We start from the raw sequence: 16,443 nt of genomic DNA on the forward strand, positions 1-16,443 counted from the left end.
AATCAGCTATAAGATCCCCTAGAGAAGGGCATGGCTACCCATTCCAGTGTTTCTTGCCTTGAGAATTCCATGGACAGAGGAGCCTGGTGGGCTATAGTCCATGGGGTCTTGAAGAGTTGGGCACAACTGAATGACTAACATTTCACTTTATGCATTTATCCCCTCCCTCTTGGACCTCCCTCCCACCCCTCTAGGTCATTACAGACCACCGAGCTGTTAATGCTTATTTCCACCCCGTTGTAGTCACCTCAGCCCTATGCTTAGCTCCAGACATGTCTTGAGAAAGATATACCATTCCTTTCCTCAAATCCCACCCAGGCTCACTCCCAGGATAACCCACATTCCTGAACTGGCACGGGATTCCTCCCATATCACTCCCATCCCATTAAACAGGGAGCCCCCTGGGGACAGTGACTATATCCACTGTCCTCTGTCTCCCCACTGTGCATGGCCACAAAGTCTGCACACAGTTGGCTCACAGAGGCTTTTAGGAAGATTTTCAGGCCAAGAAGGCCCTTCACTTACAGTGGTGATGGTGGTTTCGTCGCTCAGTCATGTCTGACTCTTTGCGACCCTATGGACTGTAGCCCGCCAGGCTCCTCTGTGGGATTCTCCAGGCAAGAATACTGGAGTGGGTTGTCATTTCCTCCTCTAGGGGATCTTCTGACACAGGGATCGAATCTGAGTCTCCTGCATTGCAGGCAGATTCTTTACTGCTGAGCCACTGGGGAAGCCTACAGTACAAGCTTTCAAAGCCTAGATGGCACTGTTGCTAGAGTCAGATCAGGTGTGTTCTGAAATCTGGTGAGGAGGGAGAGAGAAGCAGAAAGGGGCCTGGAATGCTGGCTTGCTGAGTTAGACAGGCTGCAGAAATGCAGGAGCCCTACCTCGCCAGCGTGGAGGGCTTTGCCCTTTCCACTGCATCCTCCCCAGCATGGGTTTAGCTGGCCTTCGAGGCAACCTTGTAGTTGGCAGGGCACTATATCCATTCTAATTGTAAAGAATGGCAGCTCAAAGAAATCCAGTTGTTCAGTCGTTCAGTCATGTCCGACTCTTCATGACTTCATGGACTGCAGCACGCCAGGCTTCCCTGTCCATCATCATCTCCCAGGGTTTGCTCAAACTCACGTCCATCAAGTCGACGATGCCATCCAACCGTCTCATCCTCTGTCGTCCCCTTCTCCTCCCGCCTTCAGTCTTTCCCAGCATCAGGATCTTTTCCAATGAGTCAGCTCTTCCCATAAGGTGGTCAAAGTATTGGAGCTTCAGCATCAGTCCTTCCAATGAATATTCAGGGTTGACTTCCTTTAGGATTGACTTCTCTGATCTCCTTGCAGTCCAAGGGGCCCTGAAGAGTCTTCTCCAACACCACAGTTCAAAAGCATCAAATCCAGTGCCCAGGCTAAAATTATGTGGCAGTTAATTGGCAGAGGTTTTTACCCCTCGTACCTGGTGGGCTTCACCCTACCAGGTGAGGGATCTAAGCGGGCAGGGAAGGCGGATGTGGTCAGGGATATGGAGGTCCCAAGAGAGCAGGGGGTGAACTGGATGGAGTCTGGTTCTCAGCCAGACTGATAGCAAGGCCTCAGCTGAGCCTGCACCTTGAGTTGTCTGCCTTTGTGACCAGGGGAGAACAGTTGTTTTGGAGGGAACAAATAACAACACGTACAGGTTCTTTGAAGAACAAAAATTGTGGGTAATTTGCACACTCGGGATCTGAGGTCAGTGGTGATGTCTGATATAAATGATGATCTATTCTAGGATGCTGCTCTGTGGTCATTTGTATCTATCATTTGTCCCCCACTTTACCACGTTCGTGTGTTTCTCATTAAAATAAAGCAAATAAAACCATCTTGTGCATGAGTCAGGATGAGGGTCATGACTGTGCCCATTTAGCAGATGAAGAAATAGAAAGAAATGTTAAGAGGCACAGCAAAGATCGCACAGCAGATAGAGCGGTTGAACTGAAACTTTAGCCCAGTGTGAGGCTGAAATCAGATCTAGAAGTCACAGAATTAGGAGAGCTGTTGTTGATGTGGAAGGTAAGGCATCAGAGACCAAAAACGTCTCTAAGTAGAGTGATGAATGATACACACATTTATGGAAAACTGAGGGACATTTTATATCTGTTACTTACAGCATCTGATGGTCACTGTTCTCCTGTTTCTCCCCAGGACGATGAAGATAAGCTGACCTGGAAAGATCGTTTCCCAGGTTACCTGATGAACTTCGCCTCCATCTTGTTCATGGTAATTTCCTGGTGGGAATACCTGGTTCTGCCATGTGCATGGGGATCCTGCTGTGTGAATGCTGGGGGTGTTAGTCTGTGATGTTTCGAGGATGATGAGGGGCTAGTGAAGATGAAGCCATGGTCCTCTCAGAGGGACAGGAGACAGGTTCGACTGCTGGTCCAGGAAGATCCCACATGCTGGGAAACCTGTGCACCACAACTATTGAGCGTTGGTGCACAGAGCCCAGGAAGTGTGACCCTGAGCCTACGTGCTGCAACTACCAAAGCCCTTGTGCCTCGAGTCCCTGCTCCGCAGCAAGAGAAGCCACTGCCAGGAGAAGGCCACACAATGCAACGAAGAGTAGCCCCTGCTCACCCCAACTGGAGAAAAGCTTGCACAGCAATGAAGACCCAGCACAGGCAAAAATAAACAGATGAATAAAATTATTAAAATGCATTCCAAGTTGGATAATAAATTATATAGCCCCCTACCAGTTTGTTTTTTTTTTAAATCCTTATATTATGCTAACTTTTCCCCCCATTTTTTTTTCATTTTTTAAAAAATCCAGTCTCCAGAAGGGGCTTGGCATTACCCTAGAACAAGGTGTGGAATTTGAAATAAAGGGGTCAGGATGATGTTTGTAAAAGAGTGGCTTTTATTGTTACAGAATTAGCCCAGGGCACCTTTGGCAATGAAGTTGAGTATCCAGTATCATTTCCTCTTCTACCCGTAGTGACTAACCCTTGGCAGAAGATGCCACGACCATGACCATGAGGAGGCTTTTAGCGATGCCAGTCTGTCATCTGTTGGGGGTATTTTTCATGGAGTGATGAGAGCCAAGAAAAGTGCAGTGCAGCGTTCATCTTCCTCATCCATGGAAGAGGCCTGGCTGGACAAAGATGAAGCTTCTCTTTCTTCTCCAACCCAGCGTATGGAGCTAATGCTCTTTTCCTTTTTGAATGAATCCTCTTTTTGTGTCCTTTTTCTATGGGAGGATTATCAGAGGCAATTCTCTCCCTTTAGAGCAGGGTGCCTAAACTTTCCTCCCACGCCCAAGATAACCATTGGCTCATGTTTGTATATCAGAGACCAGTCATCAGAAACCCTCCTCCATCACTTGGATTATCAAGTGGCCTCCTAACTCAGCTCCCTGCTGTTACTCTGGCCCCAGCCTGCTGATCTTTTCCAAATCTAGGTCACATCACATTACTCCTCTGCTCAAAACTCTTTAAAGGCATCACATCTTGAGGCCAAAATCTTTGTTCTGTGTTCACGGATGCTGAACAGAAATATGGAGACCTTTCAATTCAGTCACTCAGTTGTGTCCGACTGCTTGTGACCGCAGGGACTGCAGCACGCCAGGCTTCCCTGTTCTTCACTATCTCCTGGAGCTTGCTCAAACTCATGTCCATCGAGTTGGTGATGCTATCCAACTTTCTTATCCTCTGTCATCCCCTTCTCCTTCTGCCTTCCATCTTTCCCAGCATCAGGGTCTTTTCTAATTAGTCAGTTCTTCTCATCGGGTGGCCGAAGTATTGGAACTTCAGCTTCAGCATCTGTCCTTCCAAGAAGGAAGAAAGTGGCTTTATTTCTTTGCCAGGCAGAGAGGGAGCACAGTAGTCTTGCGCCTCAAGAACTGTGCCCCCTTCCCTGGGGAGTAGGAAGAGGTCTTATAGCCAGGACTATGGTCAGGGGTATGTGGTAAAGATCAAGGTCGTGACAGTTTTGCATTCTTCTTTCTTCTGCAAAGTTTCAAAACAGCCACAACACTGGGTCTGTTTGGATCCAAGGGTGGTGATGCTGACAATTTAGGGAGTGTGCAGGGTCTCAGTGTGCCTGCTCAGTCGTTTCAGTCATGTCTACTCTTTATGACTCCATGGACTGTAGCCCTCCAGGCTCCTCTGTCCATGGGATTTCCCAGGCAAGAATACTGGAGTGGGTAGCCAGTCCCTTTTCCAAGGGAGCGCACCCTTATTGTATGGGTGCCATGGTCTTCTCAACTTCCATTCAGAATGCAAGTCCCAGAGGGTAGGGACCAGATTAGCTGTCCCTCCTGTGTCTCTCATTGTGTGAAATTAGGACTCTGGGCTCCATAACATGGCTTCCACTGCAATTTGGCTGTATCCAGATGTAAGATTATGGAATTCAAACACTAAGAGCCACAAGAATGTACTGTGCAACTTGGGGAACACAGCCAATATTTTGTAATAACTGTAAATGGAAAGTAAAGTTTAAACATTGTATTAAAGAGGCTCCCCTGGTGGTCCAGTGATTAGGACTCTGAGTGTCCACTGCAGGGAGTACAGGTTTGATCCCTGGTCAGGGAATTGGCCAAAAAAAATGTATTAAAAAAGACCCACCAAGAGACCCAGAGGCCATGATAGGTGACCACATGCAGGAGGGGGAAACTGCCAGAGCTGAGGGTCAGCAAATCTTTACCAAACATGTTCCATGCAGGAGGCACCTCTCTGTAGTTGCAAAAGGCACAGAGAGAAGTACATGATCAATTTCCCCTTTTGGTCCAGCTGGGGGACCTGATCACAAACATGAAATACAGCTCACATGGTGCAGTAAGTGGTCAGAAAACACTTGTTGAATTTAATAAACAAAATCAATAACACAGCCAGAGTGATGAGAAGAGTGCTGGATTTGGTGCCAAAAGTCCTGGGTTGAGCTTGGAACCATAGAGAAGAATTCAGATCCTGGATGGAACTAAATTGTATCTACCAAAGCTGTAGCACGTGTGGTTACTATAAGAAATCATGCTAAAGTAGGTGTGGCTGCAATAATGAAATCAGGAGGGCACACATGGATTAGCTGGTTTTTTAATACTGATATTTTATGAATATGTAATACCATTCATCCGATTAATTGAGTTATTATAAGCATTAGCTTAAAGTTCAGTAATATCTCGCCTTAATCAAGTGATATTTAGTGAGAGGCATGTTCTTCAAAATGACCATGGGAAATGTGGGTAGAATCTGTGAGTAGATAAAGTCACTGTTTGTTGGCCTTTGTCTTTTTTGATAGCATGTTGCTGAAACATTAGTCTGTAATTTTTAATTATTCATTATGCTATGCTTAAAGCAATTAATGTGAGAGCTATTTTGTTTTCTTGATAATTGGATGTAGTGATTAGAACATGTTTTGTATTACACTAGAGTTTTTTTTAGCTTTTTATTTTATATTGGAGTATTGTTGTATTTCCTCTTCTTTGGGATGGTTTTGGTCACTGTGTCCCGTGCAGTGTTATGAACCTCCATCCATAGTTCCTCAGGACCTTTGTCTATCAGATCTAATCTCTTGAATCTATTTGTCACCTCCACTGTATGATAATGAGGGATTTGATTTAGCGCATGTGTGAATGGTCTAGTGGTTTTCCCTACTTTCTTCAATTTAATTTTGCAATAGGAGCTCGTAATCTGAGCCACAGTCAGCTCCAGGTCTTGTGTTTACTGACTGTATAGAGCTCCTCCATCTTTGGTTGCAAAGAACATAATCAATGTGATTTTGGTATTGATCATCTGGTGATGTCTATATGTAGGGTCGTCTCTTGGTTTGTTGGAAAAGGGTGTTTATTATGATCAGGATGTTCTCTTGACAAAACTCTGTTAGCCTTTGCCTTGCTTCACTTTGTACTCCAAGGCCAACCTTGCTTGTTATTCCGGGTATCTCTTGACTTCCTTTTGCATTTCAATCCTCTATGGTGAAAATCACATCTTTTTTTTGGTATTAGTTCTAGAAGATCTTGTAGGTCTTCATAGAATCGTTCAGCTTCTTTGAAGTGGTTGAGGCATAGACTTGGGTTACTGTGATGTTCAGTAGTTTGCCTTGGAAATTAACAGAGATCCTTCTGCTGTTTCCAAGCGCTGCATTCTGTACTCTTTTTGTTGACTATGCGTACAGCTGATGAACAATGTCATGCTAGTTTCGGGTTGACAGCAAAGCAACTCAGCCATACGTGGGCGTGTGTCCATTCTCCCTCTGTGGATCAACTGTTGTTGTTGATGATGATGGCTTTGCCATGTATCTCGCGGACCTCGGACCAGTCCCATTGCTGCTTCTTGGTCCTCGTTTTCCTTGTCTGTGAGATCAAAGGCTGGATGTGGATGATCCCTAAAGGCTGAAATTCCTTAGTTTCTACCATGATCTGGGAGCTGGGTTTGTAATATGTGCCTTGTGAGCTTGAGCAAATCACCTCCTACACCTGTTTCCTCACCTGCAAATTGATCCTGGCATGGGGTCGGTGCTCTCCAAGCTCTTCCCACTTGAAAATTGCGAATCTTGAGGTGTTTGTGGGAGACACCAAAGGAGAGGTTCAGAAGAGTGGGATGGAAAATCAAGACCAGGGAAGTTGGGGTGGCAGAGCACAGCATCTGGGTGCTGAAGAGGGGCATGAAGGTGGAGCCAAGAAGGAGAGAGGGTGGGGAAAAGGGGTGCCCTGAGTGAGTGGAGCAGGGCCTCTAGAAGAGGAAGAATCTCAAGAAGTGAGGATTCTGAGCCGGTAGGTCTAGACTATTCGCCTGTTTCTCAAGCTCACAGGCGAGACGGCGGGGTCCAAACCACACTTTGGGTGACCAGGAAGCATGCTCTGTCCTCAGCTTGGCGGCAGGGGGGCGTCTTAAAGAAGGAGGTGGAAGCTGGTCTCCTCCCCACCCCTAGGACCCCAAAACAGGGGATGTTTTTGCCATGGCTGTTTCCCCCATCCTCTCTGTACACCTAGCCCTAGGTGTGTGCGCGCACACACAAACACACACACTCTTCGATGCCCTGGTCTCTCCACTTTGCTGCATCAATGCTTCCATCACTGGCCTTCACTGCAAAGGCGATTTTGAGGGGAAAGAATCTCACAGCATGTTTTCCAGGCCCTTGCTGTCTGGCTGTGACGATCCCAGAGGAGAGGGAGGTGGGATGTCTCTGTTGTTGGTGGGCAGTGATGTCATGTCCAGGTTTCCCTATGTCCAGGGTCCTCATCCCTCCCCGGTCCTGGGGGCTGAGATTCTACCACCCCGCCCACACCCCATCAGGGGAGGGGCCTCCCACCAAGTGTTTTTCTCATCTAACCTCTCCTCCACCCACCCCCCCCCCACCCCCTGCACACACACAGCTTCCCTCTCCCCAGGGCCACTGCCATCCTGCCTTCCTTACAGAGGGGCCCCTTTTTCTCACCATCGTCCACAGACACATGTTTGTAAAGCACACGAGGATGCACAGTACACGGCTGAGGCTGTCACCGGCACCCCTGGTGGCCCGGGACTTCTGCACGTGGCCACATCTGCAACCCATTCTCCAGCGCAGCCCACCCAGGTGTCATTCACGGGCTGCAGGGGCCAGAGGCTCCACCCTCCTCCTCTCCCCTCACCACCCCCATCCCCTACCCTCTTCCTCCCCTCCTTTCTAGAGAGGGGACACCACAGTCCAGGGCAGTGTGTTTTCTCACAGGAACCTTTCACCTGGCTCTTTCTCTCCCCATGTTTTTCATTTCGTCCTCCCCAGCCAGCATCCACCCCTCCTTCCCCACCCAGAGGGGATGTGACTTGAACTGCCTCCTTTTGCAGAAAGAATTCAAGAAAGAAGACTCTACCGATGGAAAGGAATTAGAGCCTTGACCTGAGCAGGTCACACACCTAGCCGATCCCCTCCACCTTCTGCCCCTCACATCCTTGTGCTTCATGGAAACGGCCCCTCCTTGACTGTGATGGGAGGGGAGAGGGAGTCTCGTCGTTCTTAGGTTCTGGAAAAAGGAAGTAGGGCTGGCCCTCCAGGTCAAGTGGCTGGTAAACTCTCCTAATTTTCTAGTGGAGTCTTTAGGGTTTTCTATGTAGAGGATCATGTCATCTGCAAATAGTGAGAGTTTTACTTCTTCTTTTCCAATTTGGATTCCTTTTATTTCTTTTTCTGCTCTGATTGCTGTGGCCAAAACTTCCAAAACTATGTTGAATAGTAATGGTGAAAGTGGGCACCCTTGTCTTGTTCCTGACTTTAGAGGAAATGCTTTCAATTTTTCACCATTGAGGATAATGTTTGCTGTGGGTTTGTCATATATAGCTTTTATTATGTTGAGGTATGTTCCTTCTATTCCTGCTTTCTGGAGAGTTTTTATCATAAATGGATGTTGAATTTTGTCAAAGGCTTTCTCTGCATCTATTGACATAATCATATGGTTTTTATTTTTCAATTTGTTAATGTGGTGTATTACATTGATTGATTTGCGGATATTGAAGAATCCTTGCATCCCTGGGATAAAGCCCACTTGGTCATGGTGTATGATCTTTTTAATGTGTTGTTGGATTCTGATTGCTAGAATTTTGTTAAGGATTTTTGCATCATCAGTGATATTGGCCTGTAGTTTTCTTTTTTTGTGGGATCTTTGTCAGGTTTTGGTATTAGAGTGATGGTGGCCTCATAGAATGAGTTTGGAAGTTTACCTTCCTCTGCAATTTTCTGGAAGAGTTTGAGCAGGATAGGTGTTAGTTGCAGGATATAAAATCAACACACAGAAATCCCTTGCATTCCTATACACTAATAATGAGAAAACAGAAAGAGAAATTAAGGAAACAATTCCATTCACCATTGCAATGGAAAGAATAAAATACTTAGGAATATATCTACCTAAAGAAACTAAAGACCTATATATAGAAAACTATAAAACACTGGTGAAAGAAATCAAAGAGAACACTAATAGATGGAGAAATATACCATGTTCACGGATTGGAAGAATCAATATAGTGAAAATGAGTATACTACCCAAAGCAATTTATAGATTCAATGCAATCCTTATCAAGCTACCAACAGTATTCTTCACAGAGCTAGAACAAGTAATTTCACAATTTGTATGGAAATACAAAAAACCTTGAATAGCCAAAGCGATCTTGAGAAAGAAGAATGGAACTGGAGGAATCAATCTACCTGACTTCAGGCTCTACTACAAAGCCACAGTTATCAAGACAGTATGGTACTGGCACAAAGACAGAAATATAGATCAATGGAACAAAATAGAAAGCCCAGAGATAAATCCACACATATATGGACACCTTATCTTTGACAAAGGAGGCAAGAATATACAATGGATTAGAGACAATCTCTTTAACAAGTGGTGCTGGGAAATCTGGTCAACCACTTGTAAAAGAATGAAACTAGAACACTTTCTAACACCATACACAAAAATAAACTCAAAATGGATTAAAGATCTCAATGTAAGACCAGAAACTATAAAACTCCTAGAGGAGAACATAGGCAAAACACTCTCTGACATACATCACAGCAGGATCCTCTATGACCCACCTCCCAGAATATTGGAAATAAAAGCAAAAATAAACAAATGGGACCTAATTAACCTTAAAAGCTTCTGCACATCAAAGGAAACTATTAGCAAGGTGAAAAGACAGCCTTCAGAATGGGAGAAAATAACAGCAAATGAAGCAACTGACAAACAACTAATCTCAAAAATATACAAGCAACTCCTACAGCTCAACTCCAGAAAAATAAATGACCCAATCAAAAAATGGGCCAAAGAACTAAATAGACATTTCTCCAAAGAAGACATACAGAGGGCTAACAAACACATGAAAAGATGCTCAACATCACTCATTATCAGAGAAATGCAAATCAAAACCACTATGAGGTACCATTTCACACCAGTCAGAATGGCTGCGATCCAAAAGTCTACAAGTAATAAATGCTGGAGAGGGTGTGGAGAAAAGGGAACCCTCTTACACTGTTGGTGGGAATGCAAACTACTACAGCCACTATGGAGAACAGTGTGGAGATTCCTTAAAAAACTGGAAATAGAACTGCCTTATGATCCAGCAACCCCACTGCTGAGCATACACACTGAGGAAACCAGAAGGGAAAGAGACACGTGTACCCCAATGTTCATCGCAGCACTGTTTATAATAGCCAGGACATGGAAGCAACCTAGATGTCCATCAGCAGATGAATGGATAAGAAAGCTGTGGTACATATACACAATGGAGTATTACTCAGCCATTAAAAAGAAAACATTTGAATCAGTTCTAATGAGGTGAATGAAACTGGAGCCTATTATACAGAGTGAAGTAAGCCAGAACGAAAAACACCAATACAGTATACTAATGCATATATATGGAATTTAGAAAGGTGGTAACAATAACCCTGTGTATGAGACAGCAAAAGAGACACTGATGTATAGAACAGTCTTATGGACTCTATGGGAGAGGGAGAGGGTGGGAGGATTTGGGAGAATGGCATTGAAACATGTAAAATATCATGTATGAAACGAGATGCCAGTCCAGGTTCGATGCACGATACTGGATGCTTGGGGCTAGTGCACTGGGACGACCCAGAGGGATGGTATGGGGAAGGAGGAGGGAGGAGGGTTCAGGATGGGGAACACATGTATACCTGTGGCGGATTCATTTTGATATTTGGCAAAACTAATACAATTATGTAAAATTTAAAAATAAAACAAACAAACAAAAAAAAAACTCTCCTTCTAAACATAGTGCCCAGAGACCTCTGTGCCAGTTGTCGTCTGTTGTTCAGTCGCTAAGTCTGAACTCTTTGCAACCCCATGGACCGCAGGTCTCCAGGCTTCCCTGTCCTTCACCAGCTCCCAGAGTTTGCTCAAATTCATATCCATGGAGCCGATGATGCCGTCCAACCATCTCATCCTCTGTTGCCCCCTTCTCCTGCTGCCCTCAGTCTTTCCCAGCATCAGAATCTTTTCCAATGAGTCAGCTCTTCCCATAAGGTGGTCAAAGTATTGGAGCTTCAGCATCAGTCCTTCCAATGAATATTCAGGGTTGATTTCCTTTAGGATTGACTGCTTTGGCCTCCTTGCAGTCCAAGGGACCCCCAACAGCCCCCATTTAAATGGCCTGGTAAAGTGATGCTTTGCTCACCCTGAGGACCAAGAGTCTAAAATTCTCATCCTGAAAAAAAATAAAATAAAATAAAATTCTCACCCTGGATTTCTTTCCCTTTTTTCTCCTTCAAGCCACCTTTCGTACCCACCCCCTAAAGCTCTGCCTCTAACCCTTGTCAGCTCAGATACATTCAATGGCTCCTTGTTGCCTTTCAATAAAGATGTATTTTATTTTTGATTTTTAAACTAATTTGTGAATTCTTAAAATATTATTTATCCATTTTTTACATATTATTTGGCTGTGTTGGGTTTACTTGAGGCACACAGGCTCTTCATAGCATCACATGGATCCTTCGTTGTTGTGCGTGGGCTGTCTAGTTGTGGCTCCTGGTCTTCATAGCTCCAGTGGCTCCCTGGTGGCTCAGTGGTAAAGAATCCGCCTGCCAGTACAGAAGACATGGGTTCAGTCCCTGGGTCGGGAAGATCCCCTGGAGAAGGAAATGGCAACCTGCTCCAGTATTCTTGCCTGTGAAATTTCATAGACAGAGGAGCCTGGTGGGCTATAGTCCATGGAGGCAGAAAAGAGTTGGACACAACTGAGCGACTAAAATAAACAGATGCGTGTCTTAGTAGTCGCAGCACGCAGGCTTGGTTGCCCCTTGCCATGTGGCATCTTAGTTTGCTGGGATCAAGCTGGAGTCCCCTGCATTGCAAGGCGGATTCTTAACCACTGAATCACCAGGGAAGTCCCTAAAATATGCATTTTAAATCCCCTTCTTCACAAACTCTTCCCTAGCTCCTTTGTACTGTCAGTCGTGTTCACAACAACACTGTTCACTTGATACAACTCCATCACTAATTATTATTTAGTATTTACTATGGTTGAACTTAGCCCCATAGTAGAGTGCAAGCTCCCCAATGAAAGGAATCACAGCACCTGTGTCCTACACCATGCATTCAGTGTCTGTCTTCTTTTCTTTTTTTACATTTTTATAGATTAGTTTTATTTATAAGACTTCTCAGTGATAAAGAACCTTCCTGCCAAACAGGAGACGTGGGTTTGACCCCTGGGTCAGGAAGATCCCCTGGAAAAGGAAATAACAACCCACTCTAGTATTGAAGAAGTGAAGTGAAAGTCTCTCAGTCGTGTCTAACTCTTTGTGACCCCATGGATATACAGTCCATGGAATTCTCCAGGCCAGAATACTGGAGTGGGTAGCCTTTCCCTTCTCCAGGGGATCTTCCCAACCCAGGGATCTAACCCAGGTCTCCCATATTGTAGGTGGATTCTTTACCATCTAAGCTGCAAGGGAAGCCCAAGAATACCGGAATGGGTAGCCTATTCCTTCTCCAGTGGATCTTCCCAAGCCAGGAATCGAACCAGAGTCTCCTGCATTGCAGGCGGGTTCTTTACCAACTGAACTATCAGGGAATCTCTATTCTGGTATGGACAGAGGAGCCTGGCGTGCTGCAGTCCATGGGGTCACAAGGAGTTGGACGTGACTTAGAGACTAAACAACAAATTTTACAATTTCTTGTAATTGAATGAGAAATTTTTAAATTCTATGATGCTTTACAATTTCCAGAAGTTTCACACACATGATTTAATATAATTCCATAATAACTCTTTTCCTTACCCCTGTATTGCCCTGCCCCCCACTGGTAACCTTACTCTGTGTGTGTGTGCTTGTGTGTTATAGGCCATTTGGAATCTAGTAAAAGGGAGAGACAGTCTCTCCTGGAAAATGCCCCATGCAGGAATTTGCGTGAGTTTCCGGGGTTGGCAGTGCCTTGCTGTCCCCCAGGTTAACACTACCTGATGTGGCACAGAATCTAGCCGTAGGTGGGCAGCGGCTGTCCACTGACCTGTGACTCTCCCTGTTTTCCCTAACAGATCGCCTTGACGTTCTCCATCGTCTTTGGGGTCATCGTCTATCGCATCACTACTGCGGCTGCTCTCTCTCTCAACAAGGCCACACGCTCCAACGTCCGGGTGACAGTGACGGCCACGGCAGTCATCATCAACCTGGTGGTCATTCTCATTCTGGACGAGATCTACGGTGCCGTGGCCAAGTGGCTCACCAAAATCGGTACGGAGTCGCCACCTCCCACGCTCCCCTGGGACCCCCTAGGGTGAGGTCAGTTCAGTGTGTGCAGGGTTTCTGGCGGCAGTGACCCAACATAAAGCAAAGGAAGTCCAGAGCACTTGAAGCGGAGAAACGAGAAGGTGCAGGGTGTGTCCTGACCAGGCAGGAATCCTTCCTGGAATATTCTCAATCAGTAGTCCCCCAGCCCAAGTTGATGGCCTCTGTATCCCCCAAGAGAGTCATGGGGTCTGTTCTTTCTGCTTCCCTGGTGGCTCAGTGGTAAAGAAGCCACCTGCCAGTGCAGGAGATGTGGGTTCCATCCCTGTGTCGGGAAGATCCCCTGGAGAAGGAAATGAATGGCACCCCACTCCAGTATTCTTGCCTGGGATAATCCCATGCACAGAGGAGCCTGGCAGGTTACAGTCCATGTGGTCACAAAGAGTTGGACACAACTTAGCCACTAAGCATGCTATTCTTTTTAGCCTAACCTAGAAGCAAAAGGGCTTCAACACTTCCTGCTTAAAAAAAAAAAAAAAAAAAAAAGGCCACGTTCTCTTTCTCCTTATTTTCCCAGCAACATTTACAAAGTTGGGAAAGTCTCTTGATACTTGAGCCCAAGAGGGTCTTATCTGCCCCATATTGTCAGAGGCCCCCACAAATCCATGCATTCCCCCGGCTCTGAGCAGACTTCAAAGGAGTGTATCGGGCTTCCCAAGCTCCCAGCCAGTGAAAAATGCAGTGGCCTCAGCGTTCAGACGTGTCATTCGAGCCACAAGCTGCTGTTGATTGAGCACCACTTTCCGGCACTTGTGCTTCTTAGTTGGGACGGGGCGGGGAGGGGGCTGCAGGGAGCTGAGACCCTCTCCTCACTGTCTTTATCCTGGGTGGCCTGGAGGCATCTCTTTCCCTCACTGAGTCTAGGGACCAATGGTCTCAGCCTCTCAGTAACCCCAGGGGAGCAGAATTCGTGAAGGGATGTTTTTAATGTGCTATCAAGTTGGAAGTGGACACTTGACCAGATAACCCCCCTCTTCAAGGGAGCCTTTCCTGGGGGTGCAGAGAATTTCGGAAAGGTTTCACTAATGGCAGTGGGCACCTGTTAGGGACAGAGAGTGCTGAAAGGTCATGTGGAGGCTGTCACAGTTGTGGACAGTTCATCACCTCTGCCCACAGCACGCTGGCTAAAAGCAGCCTGATCAGGAAGAGGCTGGAAACGTGTGGAAGCTTGTGGACGCTCCATGACCAAGAAAGGTCTCTGCCACTCACTCCAGCCAGGCCACACAGCCCTGGAGAACTGCCCTTCCGCCTGACATCTCAGTTCTCTCCTCCCCAGCCTGCTCCCTAGTAGATCTTAGCCCACGGTTGTTGGTGCATTTATGGGTGAAATGTATCTCTCTTTTCACTCACGCATTCAGATTTTTTTTTCAAGGAGTACCATCAGGCAAGGTATTCTGTAGGCCACAGGAGAGGCTAAAGCAAGCTTTTATGCATTCGTGGTTTCAACCCTGCCTACTGCCCAAAGGACTTGAGGAAATGTGAAAATGAACCAGGGAAGGACTTCCCTGGTGGTCCAGTGGCTAAGACTCCACACTCCCAATGCAGGGGGCCTGGGTTGGATCCCTGGTTAGGGAACTAGATCCCCGCATGCTGCACCTAAGATCCTGCATGCCGCAGCTGAAGGTCCCATGTGTCCCACCCAAGGCCTGGTGCAGCCAACTTAAAAAGAGAGAGAGAGGGGGATGATCCAGGAAAATGCAGAGTTGCCATGATGCAGGAGTGACTGGAAGATGTGACAAAGAGATCCAAAGACAAGAGTTGTTCTTACTGGCAGAGTTCACACACTGATGAGACGCTCACACACAGCAGGGTGACCGGCCGACCTGCCGGCAGAGGTGTGGTTTCAGAGCCCCCAGGCCTGTAAGGAACATGAAACTGAGGATAAGGTACCTGGTGGAATGAGGGTCCTGCCAAGCTCAGGGGCTCCCTCTGCCTTCTCACGCTGGCTTTAATGCCCGTCTGGCATCCTGCCCCTGGTCTCCTGGTGCATGAGGAGGTGGTGACCATGTGCTTTGCTCACCAGGTGCAAACAGCTGGGGTAAACAACCCCAAGAGTTCTTGAGTGTTTCTTGCAAAGCTGGGCGATGGAAGACTCATTCCCTGGGAGGTCCCTGGACTGGCCCTGGTCTAGGCCTAGCTGAGGTCCATCTTGCCACAAATATTTATGACAAAAGACAGAATTTGTTGACTGCCTTGAGTGTGATGGATGGGCTCCACAGTGATAGATAAAGATGGAGATTGTCTTCCTGGTGACCAGGATAACAGCAGTCGTGGGCTCGGGCACAAGACACACCATCTGGAGGTGATGAGGTCCTGGTGGTTCAAGGACTGAGCAGAAGCCCGTGACTGGGGGACGGGGTTGCTAGGGAAACAGAGATGCTTTGAGACCTTGTTGGCCAAGGCACACTGTGCTAAGTGTGTGGCCCGGTTCACAAGCTTCAGTCCCTGACGTTTGTGAGTCTCAATGAATAGGCAGGGCAAGGACTGTCTTAGTCCCTGGTGATGTGTTCTTTCCTGGAGGGGTCACAGGGTGTCACGGGGACAGGATCCAGTTCCTGGAGGAGGGAGGAAGCAAGAACGGGGCAGGACCAGGAGGGGGCTTGGCATCTTGGGAGGTCACGGTCTGAGGCAAGACCCTGGGGTCACCAGGAAGATCAGCTCAAGGACAGCTTCTGTCTCAGTCTGTTCTGGCCGCTATAACAAAATACCATGGACTGGATGGTTGACAAACAGAAACTCATGCCTCAGGGCTCTGGAGTCCAGGACGAGGGCACCAGTGTAGACGGCTCCTGGTGAAGGGCCTCTTCCGGGCTGCTGATGGCTGCCTCCTTGCTGTGTCCTCAAGTGGTGGAAGGGGCTGGGAGCACCACGGGGTCTTTTATAAGAGCGCTCATCCCATTGCTTGGTGGCTCAGCAGTAAAGAATCTGCCTACAATGCAGGAGACGTGGGTTCGATCCCTGGGTCAGGAAGATCCCCTGGAGGAGGGTATGGCAACCCACCCCAGTATCCTTGCCTGGAGAATCCCATGGACAGAGGAGCCTGGTGGGCCACAGTCTATGCGGTCGCAAAGAGTTGGACATGACTGAGCAATTAACGCTTCCAGTTTCACAATCCCATTCCTGAGGGCTCCACCCTTATGACCTAAGCACCTCCCAGAGTCCCCACCCCCTCATACCATCCCCTCTGGGGGCTTAGGATTTCAACTTGTGAATTTAGGGGAAT

At 47.0% G+C, this 16,443-nt stretch overlaps 1 protein-coding gene across 1 annotated transcript in view; it reads left to right on the forward strand.

Annotated features, from left to right (window-relative positions):
• Positions 1–16,443, forward strand: part of ANO2 (anoctamin 2) — a 337,179-nt gene that overhangs the window by 253,173 nt on the left and 67,563 nt on the right. The window contains exons 15-16 of the mRNA XM_070788788.1: positions 2,175–2,249; positions 12,971–13,166. Of these exons, the coding sequence (XP_070644889.1) occupies positions 2,175–2,249; positions 12,971–13,166 (271 nt within the window). The remainder of the gene's footprint in view (positions 1–2,174; positions 2,250–12,970; positions 13,167–16,443) is intronic.

This window comes from Bos indicus, chromosome 5 (assembly GCF_029378745.1).
Source record: "Bos indicus isolate NIAB-ARS_2022 breed Sahiwal x Tharparkar chromosome 5, NIAB-ARS_B.indTharparkar_mat_pri_1.0, whole genome shotgun sequence".
NCBI classification, from domain to species: domain Eukaryota; kingdom Metazoa; phylum Chordata; class Mammalia; order Artiodactyla; family Bovidae; genus Bos; species Bos indicus.